Here is a 20,858-nt window from a genome sequence, read left to right as displayed (position 1 = left end):
AACAAAGTTGAATCCATAATACAATGAGAATGTTCAAGGTCTATTCATAGGGAGTCTACAAGGTAGAATTGGGCACAGGATGAGATGGAGGTTGCACCACTGAGAAGGGAAGAGAGATTTCAGCATGACAGAATGCGTACTGAACTGGAAATCAGAGGGAGGGTACAGGTTTGAGTCCTGGCTCCAACATGACCTTGCTAATAATGTTGGCAAGCCACCCTTCCTATCAAGCCTCCTGTTTCTTCTTCTATAAATCATATAGTTGAGGGGCTGGGATTTTAGCTCAGTGGTAGAGCACTTGCTTGCACATGTGAGGCACTGAGTTCGATCCTCAGCACCACATAAAAATAGATAAAGATATTGTGTCCATATCAAAAAAGATCTTTAAAAAAATAAAAATAAATAAATTATATAGTTGAGCTGTTAATTATCCAGCTCTATATAAAATGGCTGCCCGGGAGCTGGTTCAGCTTTGTCAAGATTGCTTGACCTAGCTAGGCCACACTCTCCTGGAGCCAAAAATAAGGACACTCCTTATCCTCAGTGGCACTATCCTGTTTCCTGTCAGATGGTTGTGAGAAGCCCTGAAGAAGTTTCTTGGTACTTGACCAGGAGCCCTACCCCAACCATAGCAGTTGTCCTCAGCTGGGCAGGGTCCAGGGACCAACCATCCCACTCTACCTCCACAATCATCTTATGTGCCTGGCTTGCTTTAGCAAATAAGAGAACACTCATCTTGGAAGCGGCCCTTCATTCCCACCTTGCTCTTTTGAGAAGCTTCCTTCCTTCTTAGACTATCATAGGTCAGTAGATTCCTAACGTAAGAGTGGGGGCTGGGCAAGGGGTTGGGAATAGGAAGAATTTAGTGAAACAAAATAAACCAACCTTAGAGTTATGCCATGTTCCCCAGCATCACAGAACAAAGAAGGGAGACCTGATTATCCTTTGTTCTCAGCCTTTTTCGGACTATACTTCTGCAAAACTCATTCATATAGGAGTGCTCATTCATATAGCAGGAAATCAATGTAGAAAAAGGAGACTCCTATACTTCAACACAATAAGGCATATATGAAAAGCCCACAGTCAACAGCATACTAGAAAGTAAAAGCTCCAAACTTTCCCTCTAAAATCAAGAATAGGACAAGACGGGGCTAGGGATGTGGCTCAAGCGGTAGCGCGCTCGCCTGGCATGCATGCAGCCCGGGTTCGATCCTCAGCACCACATACAAACAAAGATGTTGTGTCCGCCAAAAACTAAAAAGTAAACATTAAAAAATTCTCTCTCTCTCTCTCACTCTCTCTTAAAAAAAAAAAAAAGAATAGGACAAGATGCCCCACTCTTACCACTTCCATTAAACATAGTACTAAGTCTTTTTTTTTAAAAGAGAGAGAGAGAGAGAATTTTTTAATATTTATTTTAGTTTTCGGCGGACACAACATCTTTGTTGGTATGTGGTGCTGAGGATTGAACCCGGGCTGCAGGCATGCCAGGCGAGCGCGCTACCGCTTGAGCCACATCCCCAGCCCAGTATTAAGTCTTTTACAGAATAATTGAGCAAGAAATAAAAATAAAAGTTATCCAATTTGGAAAGGGAAACACCAAATTGTCTCTGTGTACATATAACATAACAACATACAAAGGAAATCTTGAAGACTACACCAAAAGCTATTAGAACTAATTCAGCAAAGTTACAGGATACAGAATCAACACACACACAAAAATAAGTAGCACCTCTAAATACAAACAATAGTGTATCTTTAAAAAAAATTTCATTTACAATATCATCAAGCAAAAAAATAATCTTCAGAATAAATTTAACTCTGAAAGTAAAAGATCTGTACATCAAAAACTGCACAATGTTAATGAAAAAAATGAAAAGGACACAAATTAATAGAAAGATAACCCATGTTCATGGATTGGAAGACTCAACATTGTTAAAATGTCCATATTATACTAAGTAATCTACAGATTTGATAAAAATCTCTATAAAAATTCCAATGGTATTTTTCCCAGAAATAGAAAAAAATCCTCAAATTTGTTGAAACCACAAAAGATCTCAAATAAACAAAGCAATTCTGAACAAAAAGAACAAAACTGAAGGCATCACAATGCCTGATTTCAAAATACACTTTAAATCTATACAAATTAAAACAGCATGGTACTGGCAATTAAAAAAAAAAAAAGACATCTAAACCAGTGGAACAGAATAGACAGCCCAGAAATAAATTTACACATTCTAGTCAATTGACTTTTAACAAGGATGCCAAGAACACACTAGGAAAAGAATTTCCCTTGAGTAAACAGTGTTGGGAAAATAAGACACTCAAAAGAATGAAATTAGATTCTCATATTAAAAAATAATCAAAACTGACTAAAGACTTAAATATAAGGCCTAAAACTATAAAACTACTAAAAGCATTCTGTGCAGTGATTTTTTTAACATGACCCTAAAATAAAAGGCAATAAAAGTAAAACTAACATATGGGATCACATAAACTAAAAATGTTTCTTCATAGCAAAGGAAACAGTCAACAGAGGGTAAAGACGACCTGTGGAATAGGAGAAAATATTTTTAAAATATACACCTAAGAAAGGGTTATTATCCAAAATATAGAAGGATCTCACACTCTCATACAATTTAGCAGAAAACAACCTAATTTTAAAAGTAGGCAAAGGCCCTGAATAGACATTTCTCAAAAGAAGATATATGAATGGTCAACAGATAAATGAAAAAGAGTTTTATATCAAATTAAATAAAAGACAGAACTACTATATAGTCCAGCAATCCTACTTCGGAGTATACATCCAAAAGAAGCAAAATCTATAGGTTGAAAGTATATCTGCACTTCTTTATCACTGCATCATTATTCATGATAGCCAAGATATGGAATCAACAGTCCATTGATGGATGAATATATAAATAAAATGTTATGTACATATAAAATGGAATATTATTCAGCCTTAAAAAATAAGGAATACTGCCTCCTGATCACAGTATTAATCTTCCTACAGCCTGTGTTTTATTTGTGGCATGAATGAAATTGGAGACATTATACTAAGTGAAATAAGTCAGACATAGAAAGGCAAGTACCATATGATCTCACATACAGAATCTAAAAAAGTCAAACTCATAGAAAAAGAGTAGAACGCTGGTTGTCAGGGCCCAGGAGAATGGAGAAATGGGTAAGTGTTTGTCAATTATGAGGCCAAAATGTTAAGGAGTCTAAGGTACAGCATGGTGACCAGAGTGTATAATACTGTGTTGTCGACTTGAAGTTAGCTGAGAAAGCAGATCTGAAATGTTCTCACCACACACACAAAAGTATGTATGTGAAGTGATGGAGAGGTTAATCAGCTTGATTTAATCATGTCACAAGATGTGTGTGTGTCAACACCACAACTTTTTGTCAATTACACCTTAATAAAGCTGGGTAGGAAATGATAAATAACTCCATTGATTAAAAAAAAAAAAGGCAACTCCTGTTCACAGATTTCTCTAAGTCCTCCAATGTCTGCATCCTGGGCAACTCCCTCCTCAGCCCACTGGTCAGGGCCATTTCCTTGAGTCCCTCATGACTTCCACCCCTGGTAGGTACTATGACTGCTTCCCTGACTCTGATCCTTATACCTCCAACTCATTCTCCAGGATACATGTGTTCATCTCCCTAAAGTCCGTGTCTGATCACCACTCTCTTGATTTAAACTCCTCAGAGTTTTGCCTTGGTCTTTAGGATGGAGTCCAAGTTTCTGGCTCTTACTGTCCTCCCCTGCTCTCCTCTCTCACTAGCCCCTCCCTGGCACTGACCTCCTAATCTCCCCGGGGGCTGCATCATTCTCATCTTTAGGCCTTTGAACACGCTGTTCCCTTTTCAGGAATGCCTCTCCTCCATGCCTACATCCCCACATCCTCACAAGACTTTGGTCCTCCAAGAAGATTCCCTCGGCCCCATTATGTGGGGCCATCTTCCTATGTGCTTCCTCGACCCCTATGTTATCATCACGGCTACACTGTATTAGCCTGACCCTCCAAGCACTGTAAACCCATGGAGGACAGGAGCTGTGTCTTACTGTGGTATCTCCAGTGCTCCACACATATCATAGGTACAAAATAAGTTTTGCTCCAAAAATGATTGTTCTTAGCCATGCTAGATTTTCAAGGTATCAGAGCCATCCAATGATCCTCCTCCCCAAATTGTTAAATTAACAACAGTTATTTAATTAATATATTTCAAAATAAGCATGTTTGTTTTACATGTCTTTAAATGCACCACAGAAATTTTAGGCTATTCGCTACTCATTGTCTTTGAAGTCCCATGTAAAATCAGTGTGTAAGCTTACCAGGAGCAAGTGGAATAAAGAGACTGAGGCTGTTGCTAGCAAACTTGAGTTCCAGTTACAACTTTTGGCCCCAGATAACTACAGATTTAGGGAAAGTGTTAACCTTGACTTTAGTTTACTTTCCATAAAATAAAAGAGATGCTTCTGGGTTTAATATTCTGGATAAATTTATGTTTTATGTGGGTATAGAAAATAAACTGTCAGGGCTGTGGCTGTGGCTCAGTGGTGGAGCACCTGCCTAGCTCGTGTGGGGCCCGGGATTCAATCCTCAGAACCACATGGAGATGGGTAAATAAGATAGGGGTATTGTGTCCAGCTACACCTAGAAGAATAAATAGTTAAAAATAAATAAATAGTCATATCTCTGCTCTTATTTATTTGATGCTAAATGTTCCAATAAGTACATAATCCCAAATTAAGGTATTAGGGAAGTTTTTAATTGCTTTAAAAAGATCTGCTTTATAAATCAGTTTTCAAGAAAACATTGTGGACACTCCTATATTAGTATATTGAGGAGTTTAAAAAATGTCCAATAAGAAGTTTCTGGGCTAGAAGGAGACATTTCTGTAAAAGTCTAGGTACATAAGTATTCAGTAAGTACTTATTGATTTGATTATTGGTTAGATATTCTGGCACCTCATGTCTTCCCTTGAAAGTGAATTATAATTTATTACTGACAGGAAAACTAAAAATAATAAGCACAGATTAATCATACTGATAACTTTAGAAAGTACTTTTCATTATTGTAAGCCTATATGATTTCAATATAAGCAAATGTAAACATAATTTAACAATGTTGCCTGTTTTAAATGATAAAAGAAATGTTCTATATAAACTATATATTTTATTTGTAAAGAATATAATATAAAAAGGAAAATATAAAAATAGAAACCCTAATCCCACCATTGTTAACATTTTGGTATACTTGTTCCAGTTACTTCTCTGCATATATTTTAACTTTGTCAGATTATTCTTAAGATTAGAGTGGAACACTTCACAGATAATTTAATGTTCTTCTACACATCATTTGTAATAAATGCTTAGGATTTTCCTATTGTTGGGGCATTTCCAACATTTCATTATTTCCAGATTGCCATTAGAAATGCTATAATGAGTACTTTTTACATAAATCTTTGTCTCTATCAATGATTGTAACTTGGGATATATTCCTAGGAGTGTTATTTTTCTCAGTTAAAGAATATAAAAATTAGAAACCTTTTATCAAATTGCTTTCCAGAATGGCTCCACCTGCTTAGACTTCATGAACAGCACACAAAATTCACTAACCCCAAATCCCTGCCAAGATTAAGTTTAATCTTGTGTTCCATATTTACTGACACAAAATAGGAAAACATTCCCTAAAACATTTTGTTTCAGCTTGCATTTTTTTAATCATTAATGAGATTGAACATTGTTTCAAGTTTATTCATTTGTATTTTCTCCACTTACAAATTATATGATCAGTTTTTTACATTGATTTAAAAATAGTTGCACCTAATATAACTGTCCTTACTATTACAAAAGAGAGAGGGAAGTAGTAGAAAATTTTTATTACAAAAAGTACTTTTAATATTTAATTTCCTTGAAATTTTAAGCATTACTAAAGAAAACTGAGAATTTTTTAGGTTATTTAAAACTGGAACACCAGATTTTTAAAAATGGAGAAGCATTGGTACAGAGCTGGTAAATCATGTTTGCCTTGGAACTTTGGATTCTGGAATTAATTTCCACAAGGTTTGTAGACACAAATGGCCAGATAATTAACTACTCTTACAAACGGGGCTGACTTGCAGAACCATCTGCCACCACGCTCGTGGAAGTGGGCACCATCCGTCTTGGGGATCTGCCAGGCTTCCTAGGAAAACAAATAGAAGACGGATGTTTCTCTCACCCAAGTTCAACATGCAATTCACTATATCCAGTGTAGCAAGAGAAGTCTTGCTGATGATAAATGAAGATTTGCTCCAAAGCACAAGCACATTTGCAGGCCTTATTGACCAGCCCTCTCTTGGAGGAGTGGTTTCTGGGGAGCTTTAATTAACAAGCACATAAACTGAGGGGACAGCCTGTGTGTACCAATGACAATTGTGACTTTATTAGCCACTACTGTTAAAATGAACCAGCCATGCATGCCCGGAGGGTCTGGGTGACCAAACAAATGATGGGGTGGTCTTGCTGAAATATTATCGTTCTAGTGATACCAGAGATTATAAACCACTTGTCAAAGCCACAAGGCCCAGAAGGACAGTATTTGGTTTTCTCCGAGAACTTATATTCAAATTTATTATTTCACTTGCTTAATTTTTTTATATACTTATTTGGTGCTTGTTTAAAAAATATTCTAGATATTTATTTTTGCACATAAAATTAAAATATGGTCTTTATACAGAGTTAAACGGTGCAGAAACTACTATAAAAAAGGACATTCACACCCAACCAAACCGCAGAAGTAAATAACACCTAAAAAACCTCCGTCTTCCTCCTTCTTGGCTAGACTTCTGATGCCCACTCAGTTCTCTTTCATGGTACTGTTCTTGTAGCACATGGTACGTCAACTGTCCACAATACAACTAGAGCTCAAAGACAAAACGGGATCATTTGGTGGCTGCATCATTGACACAGATAGCTAGTGTTTTAGTCTGTTCAAGTTGCTGTAATGAACTGTCATCAACTGAGTGGCTTATGAAAACAGAAATTTCCTTCTCAAAATTCTGGAGGTTGAGAAGGCCAAGTTAAGGCACTAACAGATTCAGTGTTTGGTGAAGACCAGTTTCCTGGCATGGACAACCACATTCTCATCATGTTTCTTACATGAAGGAAGAGACAAGAAATTGTCCTGGAGCCTCTTGGATTTGTTGTTGTTGTTGTTGTTTTGTTCTGTTTTTTTTTTTTTTTTAATTTTTGTGGCGCTGGGGATTGAACCCAGGCCCTTGTGCATGCTAGGCAAGTGCTCTATCCCTGAGATGCATCCCCAGCCCTAGAACCTTTTTTATGAGAACACTCATCCCATTCATGACAGCTCCATCTTCACGACCCAGTCACCTTCCAAAGACTCCACCGTCTAATGCCATCCCCTTGGGATTTAGGATGTCAACATATGAATTTGGAAGGACACAAACTTTCATTCTATAGCAGCTAGACAATTAAAATATAAGCACCAGGTTTTCTTAAACACTTGGTGACATTACCATCTTTTCCTTCAAAGCTGGCTGCCAATTTGAGATCCCCTATGTCCCTTTATGCAAAAATTAAGCATCAGTGTTCTGTTAAAAAGCAACTCACAGGCTAGGAAGTCAAGTGCCTATTTTGATTCTTCTATTTTCCCACATTCATCTTGAGTCCCAACTTGAAAGAGTCCCAACTCAGAAAGTGAGTTTCTCTGAAATGTAGCTAAAACGGAGGTAAGTTAAAGCAGAGCCATCCTGGGTGGTGAGGTGGAGGAATGCCAAGAGAGAAAGAAAGAGGAGAAGAGAACTGACCAGCATTCTGGAACAGCCATGCTTTCTGTCTACAGTTAGAATCGGTGCAGCAATGGCAAAATGAGCATGTTCACACACTGTGAATACAAAATTGCCATGAGAAATGGATGCAATACATATCAAAATTTTAGGTAAGCATGAATCTCACACAGGAAATTCTACTTGGAAATTAATTTTAAGGAAATAATAATAAATCTGTGCAAAACTAAAGTTACTTTTATTAAGTGAAAATTGACTAAATGATGCTACATCCATATAGTGCAATACTTTGCAAGCAGTTAAAATTACTGTGGAAAGAAAATTTAATGACAAGAAAAAAATGCTGATAAATATCCTGAAGTTGAAATAAGTTATAAATATTAAAAATTGTATGAGTATGATCAAATGCATATTTGAAAGTATCCATATGAATATATAGATATAAATATAGATATAGATGAGGCAAGAGAGAGAAAGAAAGTCTGAAAATACATACTTTGGAGTTCTGTACTAGTTTTTATGCCTTTTACATTTTTCTGCAAGGAGTGTATATTATTTTTGTTAATAAGAATAAAAGCAGTCAACATTATTTTTAAAAATACAAGGCTCAAGTTCATCTTATATGCTTGAAAAGAAACCGGGAATCTGACCTTAAAGTTAAAAGGATAAAGAATTCCCCCTACTTCACCTATTGCTATACTTCCTGAAGGAGATCAGGGCCCCAATGCTATTTGAGCTCTCTCCTATATTTCAGGAAGGCACAAAACCAAGGCTTCTAGAATAGATAACCAGGGGGCCATAAGGCAACTCCTCAGACTTTGTGTCTAGTCTTCCCTCTTCTCCCAACCTCTTTCTCCTCTTTTTTCTTTCCCAGACAGCCTGTCTCCTGAGGCTTCTTACATCTCTCCTCCATTCAATCTTACCTCAGTTACTTGCAGGCACACACACATACAAACATACATTTGTGTGGACACACAAACACACACATGCACACTTCATGTGTAGTCTGGAAACTGGTCATTTGGAAACCCGCTGTGGAACAGAGCAAAAGATAACAAGAAGGGTACAAGTGCTTCTACTCCTATCCTTCATTCCTGGGACCAGGCAAATTAGGAGACTTCTCCAGACCCACATTCCCTCCTTTGAAAATGGAGACTGTAGAACTGGGATAGTGAAATTCAAAGGCATCAAAACACAGGACAAGTATCCAGGAGGCATTTTTTTAAAAGACCTTTCAGCAGGGGCTAAGAAAAGTACACAAACTATGTATCTCATTTCCCCAATCTTAATATATGGGGAAATAGTTCCATCAATGAGAATGCTTTGTGCATTATCCAACCAAATGTAAGAACAAAAAGAGAATAAACCTTCAGGTGAAATAATATTAATTAGATTTTAAAACATTTTTATTTTCTTCACATAGTTTTGCTGGTGACTGGAATACATTCCAATAAAGAAATGACTAAGAAGATTAAAAGGCCCAAGTTCAGTAAGTAAAATCATCATTCCTCACTGGTATGAGGCATCTGTCTCACATGTGGAGGGTTGTTACACTTGCATGAGAGAATGTGGAAGGTGATATTTGTTTTGGTTCTGTTTGGCTTTTGCTCTCCATCTCAGGTTGCTTTGCATTCAGACTGAACAATGATGAGTCTTATTCATCATGTACCCCGTTCCAAAGGGCATTTGACATAAGACCTGATTTTGAAGTAACAGGAATGTAGTTTCACTGACCAGAAAATTTTAAAATGCACACCAGGCAACACCATGGTTCTATGGTGAAGCTGGACTAGGTATTTCCCTGCCATCAACCTCTGTTTCAATTCCCCATACCAGAAAATTCAGTCCAGCTAGTGCAAAAAAAGTCCAGTAAATCTGCCCACCCTCAAGCATGCCCTGTGATCAGAAGGTAAATCTCACAGAAAAGTCCAAAGGATTTCACACTCAATCAGTGGAAGGAGGAAAAATAAATTTCACTTTTCGGTGATGTATCAATTAAGATTAGATGGCAGAAAGTCCAAAACAATTGGCACATACATAAGACTGAAATTTCTTTAGTTTCTTTCTGTTTCCTATAAACATAAACTGTGCTTTTATGGAAGCTCCACAATCTCCAGGGACCCTTCTCAACATGGATTCCAGTTCATTGCCCAAGATGTCTGTCTCCTCTCCATCCACTTCTCCACTTAGTAAGACATGAGGAAGAGAATAACTCCTTCTAAAGAGATGTCCAGAAAGTTGAATGTATGACACTTATCCTTAAATACCATTGGCCAGCAGTAAGGGAGAGAGGGAAATGCCTTGATTTCAAACATCCACATGTTTCCCTAAAAGTAAGGACTTTTAGTACCAGCAGGGAAAAAAGGAAGAATGGATATTGAGAAATAATGAGCAGGATGGGACACAGATGGAAAATCTCACACTCACATATTGTGAGCACACTGGGATATCTGGATCCAAATTTGTGGGCTCAATGGAGGCTTGAGTTAAGGTGTGTTTATAAAGGGCCATAAAATAAAGGTTTTATATATTGTCAAGGTTCTATGCTCTCACAACCGAAACTTTCTTTAGAGACATTAAATTCAAGTGCTTTGAAATCAGCAACATTAGTCATTTGAAAAGAAAGAACCATCTTTGCTTCACACACCACCCTTTTTTTCTTCTTCTCCTTTAAACCCTCTATGTGGGATTTCCTGTTGAAATGAGACCAAAAGGGCAGCCTCCTAGGCTGAAATACTAAAAAGGAATCAGTTGTTTATTTATTCCTGTCAGGACCAAGAGCCAAAAGGAAAGGCCCTGGGGCAGATGTGTGTTCAAAACAATGATTGGGTTAATATGGAGACAAATGCACACCCAAGTATGAATTCCTTTGGGCTCTTTCCAGTATCTTCATTAACTTGAGTAGGAAAATCATGAAAGGTTCCATGATTACCATGACAACAGTTTGCAGTGACTATGAAAGTCTCTGCTAAATGACCCAAGGGCAAACCTCTATGAGAGATCTCAGATGGATTGAATTTCTGATATGTTAAATTCTAGTTTTATTCTCAAAATCTCCCTAGTGATGCAGCACATTTGAATCAATAAATGCCTGAGGTCTTTTCTCTAATTAGAAACTCTGGCACAATCATTAAATAAGGAGGAAAAAAGATCCAATGAAGGTAATAGAATATTCCCAAACCATGGAGATAGCTGATTCTTGACCTCAGGAGTGTTTCCAAATCATAATCTATAGCTTGAGGCCAAAGTGATTTTCATCTTTCCCATTCAATTTGGTCTATAGCTGGGGCAGGTGACTGATGATAAAGAAGGCACAGGATTCCTTCATTCAACAAGTATTTACTAGGTGCCACCGAGTATGCGACATGGAGTTGGACACTCAGATACAACAGTGATTGAGACTCACCCCTTACCCTCACAGAGCTCACAATCTAGGGAGGAAGAAAGACAAGCCAACGGGTAATTATTATTTCATATGTATGTGCTAGGACAACAGGGAGAATGTGGAGAAGAAACTGTGCATCTGGGAGCATTTCCTGGAGGAAATGACACATCAACACTGATAAAGCCAAATAGGCAGAGGCATTGCAAACTGAGAAAACACACGGTATCCAAGGTCTAAAAAGTAGAAAAAACTAAAATGCATTTTGGTTTGGTTGGAACACAGAGTAGAAATTGAAGGTGTTGAGGAAAAGGTGGCGAGTAAGCAGGCACCAGATTGTGAAGGACTATACTACTGTGTTTAGGAATCTGGACTTCATCATGAGTCAGTGGAGAGTATCTCAGTGCAGGTTATTTTGGTTGCAATTAGCAGAAATCCAAGCTCAATTTGCTTAAGTAGAAAAGGGGATTTGGACAGGAAGTAGGGTAGCTTGCAGAACCCAAGGAGAGAAGTGCAGCTGGAACTCCCTGGAACTGGTCCCCAGATGGAGGGTCCACAAGACCTAACACCCCTGCTTCTCTCCGCATATCTGTATCTCCTTCCCACCCCCATTTCCCTACCCCAAAATCCTGGGACACAGAATCTAATTGTATGAGCCTAGACAGGCGGGGATCCACTTCTCTGAGAGCAGTGCGGTTCTCAGAGGAGAGTAATGAACAATCCTGCCAACAACAACCAAGAAACCTTTGTACCAGTGTATGAGGGCAGAAGACAGGGAATGTAGTTGGCCAGTGAAGAAGCATTAGAGATTTACATGCATATATAGGTGGCATGAAAGTATCTACAAAGTGTAAACACAAATGTTTGTAGTACAGTGGAATGCAGAACAATTACAACTTCTCTTGTCTCCTTAGGAAACAAACTGTGCACCCTAGGCCTGTCTCCTGTGTACCTAGAGACCCCCAAGCTCATTCCAGAGGAAAGTGTTTAGGGATCCAAGGATCCAAAGAGACTTTGCTTTATAAAATCAAAAGGTTTTATTAACCTACAATTTATTCAAGAAGGTACCCTAAGCGGAGAGGGTGGGGACCTGGGGCCTTCCTCCTAGTCACTAAACAAAGAAACGTGACCACATCATTCTTACAGTTGACACGTCAGAATCTGTCTTATAGGTAACCACCAAAGGATTTTTAAACAAAGTGGAATTATAAAAGCAGGACATTAAGCAAATCACTTTGACAGACAAGACTAGTCATTCTTTAAAAAATGTGGTTCCTGCACCAGAAACATCAGCATCACCTGGGACCCTTTGTCACATCCACTCCTGACCTCTAGAGTCAGATATTATAGGGAGACATTATGGTTATCTTGCTATGCTCAGAATCCTCTATCCCTGGGAGCTAGTGTCTGAGTTTCAAGGTGAAGATTGATAACTCTGAACCTTTGCACAGTTTCCTTGGGTCAGCGTTACCACAGCAACTGGGCAATCTTAACTTGCACCTTTGCACAGGGGGTTCCCAGCACAAGCAGCGCACCACAACCACAAGGCAGTCAAACACCTTGATCTATATCATCACTCCCCACAGTCTGAGAGTCTTGAGGATCAGTGCCCAAGACATGATACCAAAGTTGTCAAAGCCAGACTAGAAACTCAGGTCTGGGTGAGGTTCTACCTCTGCTGCTTTCCAGTGGTCCCCTCCCAAGCCAGGTAGATTTAGGAATGAAGATTCTAAGAGTGTTGGATGAGCAACAGCTGACCAAATGAGAAGTAAAGTAGAAGAGAAATGGATAAAATAGGAAAAGGAGAATACCCTGAATACATGGCTTGAGAACATCTGCCGTACCAGTGCATCTATTCTGTCTGTGTATAGGGTCACAATTGCTTCAGATAATTTGTTCTTTCTCTCCTCCCTTCTTTCCCTTCAATTACATTTCTTTTTTCCTCGTATCCCTTTTTCTTCTTTCTACTTCTTTGGTCTGGGCACAGTCCCCAGTGGCCTTCATGAACATTGCTTAGCTCCACCAGGGGCCCTTTGGACCTAGAAGGTAGTACTTGAGAACATGTTGAAAATACTCTGGCATGGGGGTTTGACAAAGTGAAAAAGCAAAGATGGAAAAATCAATTGGACAGATTCACACAGATAACTCCCCAAGCTTATATGTGATCGTTCATTGCAAGCCAACACTTAGCTTTCATGTGAATAGTTGTACCTGGTACAATTTGATTCTACTACACTTGGCTTATTACATTACTTCATTTTCTAAATCAAATTAAGTCTGATTCCAAACCACCAAGTGCAAGGGGAAAAGGGTGTAGAATTCAAATTCCATATTTACAGCAGCTTTCTTTCTCTGTGCTCCAGCCCCTAGAAGGTTTATGCAGTCTAAAAGATTGAGAGAGTTCCAGGAGTGGTATGGTGTCCAAGTGAATGTTATCCCTGGAAGGTGGGTAGTTCCCCTGTTTTCTGGACCATAGGACTTTGGCAGAGATGGGGAAACTTTGTACCTCAGGCTCCACCCCAAGAGGCATCATTCTGGGTGCTACTCTGAGACAGTTCCTCCAAAACAGCTCTAGGGAATGAGGACATTTCCTGTCCTGGAACCTGCCCGTCCACTCCCACCTTCCTAGTCTTGGAACATTATTTTCTCTTCATCACTCCTGGGGCTGAAAGAACTCAATTTCCCCTCCAACAAGGGATATTCGGAGAGTCGAATTCTCAAAGCGTAGAGAATGTGATCCTTAGGCAACTCTGCCCTCTGCCTGGCGACCTTGAGCTCCAAAGATAGGAGAATGTGAAAGCCTGGCCACCTTCTCAGTATAGTAAAAGGGGGGAAATAAAATGGAATTAACATGTGAATGACTTAATAAATTAACCTGCTGGATAGTTCAAGATAAAGTTTACCTATTGCACTAATGACAGGTTTATCACTTACTTTTAGAAGTGATTTTTTTCAAGGTTTTCTGGATATAGTTGGGGTCACAAATCTAACCCTACCTAGCAGCACCTTAGAGGCAGGTTTAGTTAGCCAAAACCCACTTGAGCAGTTTCTAACGAATTACCCAAATGTGGTTGCTTTTTTCTTGATTGTTTAATGCTGCAGATAATGATAGAAGGGTTATAACTTCTAAGGACTAATCCCATTTATGTGTAGGTTATACATTCAAAAAAAGGACTTGCTCTTCAATCATGAGCCTTTCAGCCCATACTGTAATAAATACATATGTTACCACATAAATTACATCCTCCAGAGAGTCCAGAAAAGTGTTTGCCTGGCAGCGTGTCTGCAGAGAGGGGCCTCATTCATAGTTTTTTTCCACACAAGAAGAAGCCCCAGAAGAGCCCCCGCAGCAATGGCCTCAGTCCAAAGAGGCTTTAGGGGAAAGAACTTCACACAGGTGGGAGCCAGGACAACTAACTGCACAACACGTTACCGACTGCCCATCCAGAAAGTCTTCAATTTCATTAAGCATCCAATCTCATATAAGACAGAATAAAAATATGTGCCCCCCCAGCCCACAAAAAAATATATATATATGCAAAAGAAAGCCTTCCTGGCCCCAACCCCTATCCACAACACAGACACAAGACTAGATTAATTGCTTCCTGTGTGGGGGCACTCCTACTTAAGTACTAACCACATTTAATTCTAAGAGCATTTTCATATAGTCAGTCTTCCCAGCAAGACCAAGACCAAAACCACCATGAAGACCTACATAGTGCTCATTAGGTAACTGTTGGGTGGATGGCAGACAAATGGACAACAAAACCACTATAAAATAAAGCAAAAAATGTGGTAAATGCTACACAAAAATAACAAGAGAATTCATGTTGGTTTCATGAAAGAACATTCAAAACAAAACATGAAAAATGAGTAGAATTCTACAGGTAGAGGTAGATGGGAAAGCTTTCTGACTGGACTGACCCCAGATATCATGGGGAACAAGGGCAAGATGAGGTCAGGAAACAGTGAGGAGGCATGGTGGGGTTTTACAGTGACATGGAAGGGGAGTCTTGGGAGATGCTACTGGAAGGTGAGATAGGACCTACCAGGAAGAGTGATCTGAGAAGTTGTTTCTCTTTGCTATAGTTAAAAGGTAGGGTCTCCCAAGTGTTTTTCAAGCAGGAAATGTACATGATGGAGACAACAAACAGAAAGCTGAACAAGGAAATATTCTCCAGACAATGGAGCTACATTCTGAAATATTTCCATTACATTACAGACTGTTGAAATATGCTTAATTTGAGGTGAAGTGTACCACCTTTAATTCATATAGTTCTCTCCAAGAAGTTACCCTTAACACCTTGAACGGCATGGAAAGATTTTTGCAATCAGCCTTGAGAGAGTGGATGATTCCCAGACCTACTGCCTGGAGCATGAGGAGGTCATTGTTCTGGTACTTGGTTAGCTTGTGCATTGGATGCTGATGAACAAAAATACAGCTCTGTGATTGTAGGATTTGGCATAGCATGCACGGGGCCGCTTGGGCAGGTTCATGTATAACAACTAGTAAGTAATCTTCAGTGTATGCTTGCTTCTTAGGTACCTAGTGTCAAACCAGTGTGTTCTCCACACAGATTGCTGTGTGTGCCCTTTTTCAGACAATGAAAAAGGAAACAGATCTACTTCCTGTGTTACAGATTTTTAGTTGAGTGAATTCTACCATGTTCAATTCCCAGAAGTAACAGGAAAACCATGCAAAGAAAATTTCACTCAAACAGTTGCCTTACAAGTATTTTGGGAGCAAATATATAGACACACATGTGCACGTGCATGTGCACGCACAGACACACACACACACAAATCTATCTACCAGACACCTGCATTCATTCACGAGTAATTGCCAACAATCTTTGAGTTCAGAATAGCCCTATAAGATAAGATCAAACAGTAATTGATTTCCTCTTCACTTATGAAAGAGGTGAGCAGGTAGAGCTAGCAAAACTTTGGATTTACAGCAAGAAGACCTGAGTTCAGGTCTTGGCTCTGCTGCTTCTCCTGAGCTTGGGTATGTCAAGTTGCCTCTCAGGAAAATGGATACAATATGTCTTTTAGGGTTTTGTTAAGAATCAAGGGAAAGAATGAGAATAGGTTACTTTTAGGCAAACTTCTACAACTGCCTAACTTACCTATGTTGCCACAGGTAAGCTATTCTGTCATTCAATCATCCCTTGATCACAGTCCTTCCTTGGATTATGGATTAAAAAATACATATGAACCAAACTTTATAGACTTTCTTAGGTGCTTAAAGATTGAGCTTGGGGTTATCTATCAAGACAAGTACCCTTTACTAGATTTGTCTGTGTGAAACAATTTCCATTGCTTGTACTATATTTTCTCCAATTGTTATTTGTAGACTCTTCTTGAAATCTTTTTATACCATGAGAAATATTTCTTTAACCTACAACCTTGCACATTTTCCTGGCAAAGGCTCAGCTGAAGTAGGAGTGTGGTATGGCACTAGATTCAGACATATCAGGGTTTGAATCTAGCCCCACCAATGACCAAAGCTGTAATTTCAGAGTTTAAAGTGATTCATCCCCATGTGAGCTTGGCCTCCATGACTTCTTAGATGTCAGATTAAACCTGTGTAAAGTCAATCCTGGACCCTTTTTTAAAGTCTGTAACTCCCCCATAATTTCTGGAAAATTTATGATAGATGTCCTCATGATTTTCTCTGCCTAGCCACTCCTAAGTCCTCCTGTCCTGTTCTCGTGGTCCTCTTGTCCTCTGGCTCAACTCCTTCACCAGCTCCTATGAGAATTTCCCCTTCACCTGACATTTTGTCATATTCTGGACCCTTTACTATAGATGCTCGAGGGCCAACAGAAGGAACCAACTTATGGACCACAAGCTCTTCCCCAGCACCTCATTTCCCTCTCACTTTGTCTCCCTTCCCATCTCATGTTCCCCTGGCCCTCTCCCATACAATGAGACCATTACATAGGGAAACTCTTTTTATTCCTCTCTGAACAGTTAGCCATACATAGGCCTTGGAAGCTCAGTAGACTTGTCAAGAAATTTCTTCCAGGGAACAGCAGCAAAGCCTGTAATCCCAGCTGCTTGGGATGCTGAGACAGGAGAATTACAAGTTTGAGGCCAGTCTTGGCAATTAGCCAGACACTGTCTCAATAAAAAGGGCTGGGGAGGTAGCTCAGTGTCAGGTCACCCCTGGGTTCAATCCTTAATACCAAAAGAGGGGGGAGGGTCCTTTCAAAAAGACTAGTGGTAATAATTGAATAACCGATGTATTGATGGTGGTGGGACTATTCATTTGTCTACTTCCCGTGTAATTTGATACCTATTAACCTCCTAGACCTCACCCTGGACCTGTCTCCCCGCTCACTCACTATGCTCCAGCACACAGGGGTTTTTTAATGTTTTTCAAACCATTCAGTCCATTTCTACATCAAGGTTTTGCCCTTGTTCTTCCTTCTCTCAGGCCTTTTCTGACCGGCACAGTCTCATCATCCATGTGACAACAGCAGAAGATTAAGTAAAGGGACATACAGGGGCCAAATCCTGTAAGGCTGTAGACCCTCTTATGGAGTTTGGACATTAAGCTAAGAGTAATAGGTAGCCAATGAGGAGTTTTGAGTAGAAGGAAGATATAATCTGATTCCATTTTTTTAAGGCACCCCAGTGGCTGTCCAATGGAGAAAGGATTGGGGCAAAGGGTGGCAGGCTTGGAAGGAAGAAGCCAAGACAGAGGCTGCTGTCTTAACAGTCCAGACAGGAAATGCCCGTGACTTGGACCAAGTGAAGGTAGAGGGAAATAGCAGATTTAGAAATGAAAAGAACAGGGTTTTCTAATGGATTTGCTTTGTTCATTCATGCATTCAGCATTCTATTATATCCATTGATGGACAACACATCAGACAAAAATCCCCATCCTCGTGGAGTTTATATTCTAGTAGATGCATGAAGCTGTAACTGGGACTGGGACTTCGAAAAAGTAGGTGAAAGAAAAAGCATTCCACGGGTGAGAAGCCAAGTCTGAAAGACAGCATGCATTTAGGAAGTAGCAGGGACAGTATTGGCAAGCCCAGAAATTGTGTGGAAGGGACTGTGGAAAGATCTTAAGGACTTTCAGATTTTCTTAAAGGCAACCAGAAGCTATTGATAATTTTTGAGCAAAGACTCCACATGATCAGAAACTGTTTAAGAAAAATAGAAAAGAATGCTTTGTGAAAGAAAGTCAGTATTAGGGAAGAATTAGCATGACCTGTTCAAGCATGACCTGTTCCCTGGATATCAGAACCAAGAAGGAAGACACATTCATCTTCAAATTAATAGTCATTTTTATTTCATTAAACTAACAATTTTTGCATAATTCTCTTAAAATGGGATTTTGCACTGGTCGAATATCACAGTCCAACAAAAATCAATCTTAATATCAAAACTTTCTGTGCATAAGTGTTTCTGTGTTATAATATTTCTTCCTCATTACCATCAATGAGACAAGCCTATAAAGGCTTTCCGTAATTAATAAGGAAAAACATTTCCCCAGAAGCAATTGGCTTACATTGCTGGGATCATTGAAAAGATGAATGGCAAAGTAAGAAGAATATACAGTTTGATTTTGCCTGCTACGTACCTGGCTTGTTATGTGTCATTTCACCTAATCATTGTTACTAGCCCTGGCAGGAGCCCCAACCCACAGCAGAAGCATGTGCAATATTAAAATAGTGGCTCAGATGGTACCTCTTCTCTGTTCTGAGGTGTGACCTCTGCCCAGGAACACTAAGAGATCAATGCTGCTGACACCTGGAGCAGTGTCTAAGGTAATCCTGCAGCTCTAGCTGTCTAGTTTGCAAGTGGTTCTTCTCTTTTCCTGGTGGCTGATTCCAAAGACCTCTGGGAAGGAATCCTTGGCACATACTGAGATGCTTTCATGTGAACTCTGACATGAAAATGATATCGACTATAAGAAGGCCAGGAAACCGTAAGGAACCATCCAAAGGAGAAGGTGAGGACACACCGGGAGGAGCGGAGCAGACAGCAAAGCACAGACTTCTGTGGGCACTCCCCCTGTCCTCAGTGACCACAGCCTGGGGTCTTCCTCACTGCCACCAGAAACAGTGCACTCCAGAAGGAATGGAGGAAGCTTTTGTCTTGCTTTTCCCCTGTGCTCTTGGTAACAGATCTTTTTTGGAACTTGCAAATAAGTTCTTACCTGAGGTTAGCCACAGGGACACAGCCTTCTCCTCTGAATGTCTATTTGGACATCAGTCAAAATGTCAGCCTGCTCCTCTCAGGCCTGAGAATGATGCTTCTTGAGCTGCCTTGCTATTGAATTGTCCTCTCAAGGAAGTCTGGTTTTTATATTTTAGGGATAAAATCCAGAGGAGAAAAGAAAATGTAAAAAAAAAAAAAAAAGAACCTAAACAACAAAAGAGAGAGAGAAAGGAAAACCCACCTTGTAAGCATTGAATAGTTCAAAAGCATTCAGAGGAAATGCAAAGACCAAGTGGAGGAATGGAAGAGTCTTTGATGGTTAAAAGAAAACAAACTACTTCACAAATAACTAGGGAAATACTGTAAAGAAATGAGCCTTTTATTTAATATTCTTAAAGAAGAGCCGCCAGAAAGATACAAATGGTTGCTTTTTTCAGGCTGGACGTGCACTACACTTTCCAATGATTTTGGCAATTACTCTGCAAAATTTAATTAGTTCATTCTCTCCTGCTTAATTTTCTGTACAAATTTAACAAATATTTGACCTTTAACCACACTTTGCCATTGCTTGGTGTTTTTCCAAAGTGCATGAGCATATGTGCTTGATTTCCTTTGTTTCAAGTTAATGAGTTCATCCACCAATTTTGCTGGTCCTATTGGGTACAAATATAGCAAAACTTATTTAAAATATTTCCTAGGCATTGTAATTAACACACACACACACACACACACACACACACCAAACAAACAACAAATGCCCCTCCAAGGAAGGGGGGGAATTAATTAGCAGGATGCAAAATATTCCCATGTGGCATTTTCCCCCTGTCTTTTAAGCCAACTATTTCATGGAAAATCCTACCACATGTACTGTGTGCACCAGGAAGTCTTTCAACAGGTTTGGTCATTGTACAGTATTCATGCAGAAGCTTCTGGATTTACACCCCTTTACTCAATCCCAAAAGATTTGGTTGGCCTGCCAGGAGACCCCAAATCTCCAAGTGTTGAATTATGTCAGAATGTAATTCCAGGCTACAGGACTGGTTACTTCCTATTTCAAAGAACTGAGATCCAAAAGAAGGCTTTCATTTTCTTTACATCTAAAGGAGGAGATGCATTTGGGAATGCGTAAGTGATCTGTGAAGGAAAGGAGAATCGAACGTGCTCCAGTTCCACCTAGGGACCAAGCAATTAGCTGATTTGGCATTTTCAACCCCAGAAAATTGCCTTAAAAAATGTACTCCTAGACCCAAAACAGTAAATGCAGCCATGAGTATCAGAGTTGAAAGGCACAAAAGGTATAAAGGAAATAACAGTGGTGAGGAGACAACCTTTGGTAAGGAGAATGAAACCAACTGTTTTAATCCCAGTTCTCCACTTCTTAATATAGACCACAAATTGCTTAAGCCTGTGATCAAATTCAGCCCCTGTTCCCAGAAGGAGCACCTTGCTGGCCTAGCCCTAAGTGGCAAAACTCCTCTGGGAGGTGTAAGAAATGAGCAGA

At 39.5% G+C, this 20,858-nt stretch overlaps 1 protein-coding gene across 2 annotated transcripts in view; it reads left to right on the top strand.

Moving 5' to 3' along the window:
* The window catches only part of Vit (vitrin), a 115,282-nt gene that overhangs the window by 29,726 nt on the left and 64,698 nt on the right, over window positions 1–20,858 (top strand). For both annotated transcript variants that reach the window (XM_048804559.1, XM_048804558.1), the window contains exon 3: window positions 9,221–9,286. In XM_048804559.1, coding sequence (XP_048660516.1) covers window positions 9,221–9,286 — 66 coding nt within the window. The remainder of the gene's footprint in view (window positions 1–9,220; window positions 9,287–20,858) is intronic.

The sequence above is a fragment of the Marmota marmota genome, unplaced genomic scaffold (genome assembly GCF_001458135.2).
Source record: "Marmota marmota marmota unplaced genomic scaffold, marMar, whole genome shotgun sequence".
Taxonomy (NCBI): Eukaryota; Metazoa; Chordata; class Mammalia; order Rodentia; family Sciuridae; genus Marmota; species Marmota marmota.
Note: the sequence above shows the minus strand (reverse complement) of the source record. Positions and strands in the feature narration are given on the sequence as shown.